General features: G+C 49.0%; 1 protein-coding gene across 1 annotated transcript; it reads left to right on the forward strand.

The window, feature by feature from the left end:
- The first annotated feature begins 315 nt into the window (after positions 1–315).
- Positions 316–4651, forward strand: SFRP2 (secreted frizzled related protein 2). Its single transcript, XM_075500417.1, has 3 exons — positions 316–997; positions 1629–1709; positions 3117–4651. Exons 1-3 carry the CDS (start codon positions 505–507, stop codon positions 3419–3421), a joined length of 879 nt encoding a protein of 292 aa, XP_075356532.1. The 5' UTR covers positions 316–504; the 3' UTR covers positions 3422–4651.
- Positions 4652–6168: the final 1517 nt, after the last annotated feature.

Consider the following 6168-nt stretch of genomic DNA (forward strand, 5'->3'; position numbering starts at 1 on the left):
AGGGGGCCGGGGGCAGAGGGGGTCCCGCCGCTTGGCAGCAGCTGCGTTAGCTGCAAAGCTCACCTCCGGCCACCCGCGGCCCGAGAGCGGCCCCTCTCCCCCTGCCCGGCCGAGGAGCTCCTCGGGCTTTCGTGGCTCTTTGTTCGCGGGGATCTTTCCCCCCTTCCCCGTGCTCGCACGGTAACGTTTCTCGCAAGGATTTCCTGCCAAAAGACAATCCCCCTGAGCAAAAGCAGACCGAGAAAGTAGTGACCAATCCTTTCTGGATGGCTGTCACCAGGCTCCTCCCAGCCCCCGCTCCCCCTGCCATTTGCATACAAAAAAATCCAGAAAACTCCCGTTTGCCCCCGCATCTCGCTCAGACCCTCCGTCCCCCTCTGGCAGGTACGAGCCCGGGCTGGGGGACGCTGCCCGCGGCTGAGGGCAGCGGCGCGCCGCCCGCTCCGCGCCCCGCCACCCCGGCCCCCCGAGCCTCTCGCCAGCCCCCCTCCTCCGCGCCCCAAAATGCAGCGCCGCCTCTGCGCCCTGCTCCTGCTGGCGTCCCAGTGCATGGGCTCGGCCGCCGGGCTCTTCCCCTTCGGGGAGCCCGACTTCTCCTACAAGCGCTCCAACTGCAAGCCCATCCCCGCCCCGATGCTGCTCTGCCGGGGCATCGAGTACCAGAGCATGCGGCTGCCCAACCTGCTGGGGCATGAGACGGTGCAGGAGGTGCTGGAGCAGGCCTCCACCTGGATCCCGCTGGTGCAGAAGCAGTGCCACCCCGACACCAGGAAGTTCCTCTGCTCCCTCTTCGCCCCCGTCTGCATCGACGACCTGGACGAGATCATCCAGCCCTGCCACTCGCTCTGCGAGGAGGTGAAGGAGAGCTGCGCCCCGGTGATGTCCGCCTTCGGCTTCCCCTGGCCCGACATGCTGGACTGCAGCCGCTTCCCCAAGGACAACGACCTCTGCATCCCGCTGGCCAGCAGCGACCACATCCTCCCGGTCACCAGGGAAGGTAAGAGGGAGCCGCCGGGCCGCCCCCGGGCCGGCAGCATCTGCCCCCGATGAGCCGCGGGGTCCCGCCCCGGCTCTCTGCGGGGGCGCGGAGGCGGCTCCCCCCGTTACAGCACGCCCCGCTGCTCCGGGACGGGGGGGGACCGGGAGGGGGCCACAGATCAGGCTCAAGGAGGCTTTCCCGAGGGGACCGGGGAAACTGCAGGCACCGTCGGGGAACGGGCACCGGCCCGCAGCCCCCGGCCTTTGCCCGTCCCCGTCCCGAGGAAAGGTCCGGGGCCGCGGGCTCGAGCCGCGCGGCTGCCAAAGGGACTCCCTCCCTCCGCAAAGATCATCGCCGAAGCGCGGCGTTGGGATGTTTCGTGTCGTGTGTCCCCCTCTCTTTACTCTCTCCCCCGTAAAAAAAACCCTTTTGGTTTAGGTGTGGCCTTAAGAGCACACCGTGCCCCCCTCCCCCGGGTCGGCAGCAAGGTAAGGCGCGTCAAAGTGCTCGGGCAGCGCCGGGAGGCAGAAGGCGCAGGGTCAGCCCCTCCATCGAGGGATGGAAACGCGGCGTTTCCCGAAGGGTTCCCAACGCCACCTGCTGTTCCTTTCTCCCCGAGCCTGACGGGGACTGTCCCTTGCATTTCCAGCACCCAAGGTCTGCGATGCCTGCAAAAACAAAAATGAAGACGATAACGACATCGTGGAAAACCTCTGCAAAAATGACTTCGGTAAGTGGAAGCAGAGCCCTCCCGGTTGAAACTTGAGAGTTGAGGATCAGGTAAAACTCCAGTGGAATGAGAGAGAGAGATGTGCCTGAATAAAGGCAGGGCTTTGTCTTATCTGCAGATGGACCTGTCTGACCGTTCAGTCGTGAAACACAAAATTCCACCTTGGAATAAACAGTAGCCCTTTTTATAGTCCTTTTCTGTTTGCTGTTTCGAAGTAGCGCTCTTTTATGTGGATGTTGCCGGCAAGCCAAATAGAAAGTAAAATGAAAAAAAAAAAAAAGAATCTTTCATCCAGACTATTGCCTGGGGAGAAGTAGAGCAAAGCTTCATTTAGACGTATGAGAAAGAGCCGCATGACCAATCTCACGTATCGTAAGAAAGACTCTCTCTGCAGATTAAGAATGAAGCTCTATATATCATTTGACAGAGAAGGTAATGCACAGACAATTGGGGATCTAAACTTAATGGGAAGATCTGGGGTTAGAAGAGGACAAGAAAGCCCCTTCGGCACAGACGACTGAACGGCACATTATCCACACATTAGCATTTCAAGAGAAAAAGGGAATAAGGAGGGGAATCCTTTTATAATAGGTCAATGTTTATACCTGGAAACAGATTTGTAGTATAAATATATACAACAATTCCAAAGTCTTTCTTTAAAAAAAAACCCCACCACCCAAAACATGAAACCATGACTGTGGGACATAATTGCTAAAACAACCCATACCTTTGGTCTGGCAAATCACACTCAGATAAATCCTCCTAAAGCTAAACATGCCCCACAGAATCTTACAGAGCCCTGTATCCCCCTCCTAGTTATTTTACCAAATCAAATGCAGCTGTTGGACCAATTTGCCCTCCACGGGATCTATTCTTTCAAAAAAACAATGCATGTGAAATATCATTTCCTTACAGGTTTGCCTAAAATCCTCTCCAGCCTAACAAATTAAGTTTAGAAGTTTTCAGCCACAGCAGAGATCAGGTTTCATATTAGGTCTAGGTACTCACCTCCCCACCTCCCCTTCTAACTCTAGTTTCAGGAAGACTGTCCTCTCCCAGCAAAAACCGGAGCGCTGCTTAACGTAGCAAACCTGCCCTCTCTCTGTTTGCAAACAGGAGAAAAGCCGGAGAAAATATTAATTTAGAAAGGAAGGAAAAAGAGGGGGAGGGGGGAGAGGAGAAAAGAAACCCAAAAAACCTCAACCCTAAGGTTGATTCAAACTGAAATGACTTGCATGCCCTTTGTGGCTTTAGAAATGGAGCCACCTGCTGCCTCTTCTGTCAGCCCTGACAGTTTAATTAGCAATAGAGCACCTCCCTCCCCAGGTCCTCTTTATGTGCACTAATGGGAAAAAACCTCTCAATCTCTCTCCCTCTCCCCACTTCCCCCTCCCCTCACTCTATTAGCCTTGAAGATAAAAGTAAAGGAGATTGCCTACATCAATGGGGATACCAAGATCACCCCCGAAACAAAGAGCAAAACCATCTACAAGCTGAATGGGCTGACGGAAAGGGATCTGAGGAAGATCGTGCTCTGGCTCAAAGGTGGCCTCCAGTGTACCTGCGATGAGATGAACGACATCAACGTCCCCTACTTGGTGATGGGGCAGAAGCAAGCTGGGGAACTGGTGATCACCTCGCTGAAGCGGTGGCAGAAAGGGCAGCGGGCTTTCAAGCGGTTCTCCCGCAGCATCCGCAAACTGCAGTGTTAGTGGCTTCGGCTCTGGCCACCTCCAGCAGCCGCCTCTGTCCTGAGCTCTCCGGGCCTCCCGCACCTTCTTGCTTCGGCCCATCTGAGCCTTGAGATGCCACGGGCATGAGACACGGTGACCGCTCTCCGAGAGGGGAGGGAGCCCTCCATTTCTGTACATAGGTTAAAATGTAATAAAAAAAAAATCATGACTATTTTTGGGAAGTATTAAAGTATCTCGCTTAAAGCTTTTTTTTTTTAATGGTTGCAAACGTGACTTTGGTCTGAGGTTTCTCCCTCTTCATTTTGGTAATGCTGGTTCATTTATATTGCTGCTTCTCTGTATACGTGCATGTTTGTTGTGCAAAAGTAGGAGATGCAGAGAAAGACAGCCATGCGTGCGACTGGCCTGTCACAGTGGGTATGACTCTTTCACCGAGGTGAAATGGCTTGCCATCTATATTAACACTATAAAGGTCATGTTACGACTCTTGCATGTGATACATAGGCACCAGTAAGAGTATATTAACCATTCTCACATTTTATCTTCCACACATCTGAGCCCTTCTCTCTCAGAAAATATGAACAAGTTTTGGAGCTGGTTGATCTGAATGCAACTTTTTTTTTTTAATTATTTTGCAAACTAAACCATCTGTAGCCTAACTGTAATATACCTAGTGGTTAACCTGAAAGAGTTGTAAAATATTGCTTTAATTAACCTTGTAAATACTCCAGATAAATGTTATATTCTTGTATATAAACTTTACATCATAGTTTACCCATTGTCTCGGTCTGTATTCACTTCAATCTGTTTTGGGAGAACTGGGAGAAAGCCGTCCAACTGGGCTTTGTCATAGCAAAGCAAAATCTGGCCTTCCACCCCAAGTGGCCAGCAGAGAAGCATGAGGAAGCATCTAGTGCTGCAATCAGAAAAAACATACTGGACCTCATTTCCCCAAAGATGAACCCACGAGACACAGGACTGAGGTTCAGTCAACTCATTTTATTATGTGTCTGTTGAGCTCTTCACGATGAAGAGTTTTCTGTGGCTCCTTTGTTTGGCTGCCTGCATTTTCATATTGTCTTCTTGGAAGACTCCGCTCTTTACTGATGTGGAATTGCAATGAGACCACTTGCTTAAAAATCAAATCCATCTATCCATTTCTTACACTTGAAAAAGACGTATTAAGGAGTGCAAGAGTAGACAGAAAAAGCTCATTTGCAACTAGCAATTCAGAATAATGGTAGAGCAAGGCATGTTTTGTGTGTATGTACACTCACTCTTCTTACTGAGAAGGAAAATAAAACATACCTAATAGTGTAACTAGAGGAATGTTTTTCAGCATATTTCTTACAAACGTTTTCTAACGAAGAGCATTACCTGCTAGAATATTATTGTACTTATCCTGAAAAATAGCCTTGCTTCCCAGAGTGCTGTCACACATAAAAAATTATTCTTAGCTTCACTGAGAGGATGAACAGTCCGATATTCCAAAGGACAACATTTTATGTTAACCATTCACAGACAGAATACAAATCCAACACTAGATTTTTCTTTGAAGTAAAAAATCATACTAATTTCATATATTTAGTGTGATTTTTTTTCACCCTCAGTATAAAAAGATAAAATCTAAAGATCCAACATGTTACATTTGTTTTAGGAAAATGAATTGTTTGCCATCAACCACAGTCTTAAGGCACTCACTACACCTGGTACAAACAATGGTAGGACTCTGACCAAGCAAGACAAGAGCAGTCCTCATAAATGTCCTCAAAAGTATAACAATTTAAAAAAAAAAGCGACAAACCACCAAACAAAAAGCCCCATTCCAAACTGGCTTCTAATTCTTTTGTGAAACAGTATCTTTATTTAAAGGCCGATACATTGCTGATATGTCATTAAAACTTTTCTTCTGAATGGACCTGGCTTCCCAGGAAACAGATATGAGTCTTTTCGTGCTATGGCATAATTATTTTAATACCAGCACTATGTCTATCATCTTACAGAGCCATCAGCATCCAGATGTCACATCGCTCTACCCATCTCACTCAGCATATAATGTCATACCTGTCCCTGAACAGCCCTGGTTTTAGAGGGAACAAGCTCACTGGTAAAGAGGAGCTGGCTGAAGATGAGCCTGCAGAAAAGGGGCTTGTGCTGCCTGGTGGAGGAAAGCACTTCGAAGAGGCAGTCGTTGCAATGCACTCTCTGGGGACCGAAAATGAACAGCTAGGACTGCTCCACTCAGCCTGCCTTACAGATACTAAGTCCTCCTACAGCAACCATAAAATTATTTTAATTAGGCTGTCCTAGAAGGCAGCAGTACTGACACTGATGAGGACAGACAGGCTCCAAGTTACTCACTCTGGGGCCATGTTAAGGCCAAGACAACATAACAGATTTTTGCCGAATCACTTAGATGTATGAAGACATATTACCTATGACCAACACGGCTGTCTTAAAAAAAAAACCAACCAAAACCATTCTCCTTCTTCCATCACAAAATAAACACCATTACACCAGCAAAATCCTGTTCCTGTCAGGAAAAATTCAGGAGAAGAATAAACTAGACTGGCAAACATTCAATTTTACTAGTATAATCAGCGTCCTGGATTAAGAGCATCCTGCCATACAGCATACTCCTACTGACAGAGCCTTCTGCAGGTGGTCCTGGGCTGAATCACTGGGACTATCCACCCTCAGGGTGAAGTGGCAGAATTACCTTTCAGATAAGCAGGATTTAGGCAAATGTGAAGAGCAATGGTACT

The sequence above is a fragment of the Mycteria americana genome, chromosome 4 (assembly GCF_035582795.1).
Source record: "Mycteria americana isolate JAX WOST 10 ecotype Jacksonville Zoo and Gardens chromosome 4, USCA_MyAme_1.0, whole genome shotgun sequence".
Lineage (NCBI taxonomy): Eukaryota > Metazoa > Chordata > Aves > Ciconiiformes > Ciconiidae > Mycteria > Mycteria americana.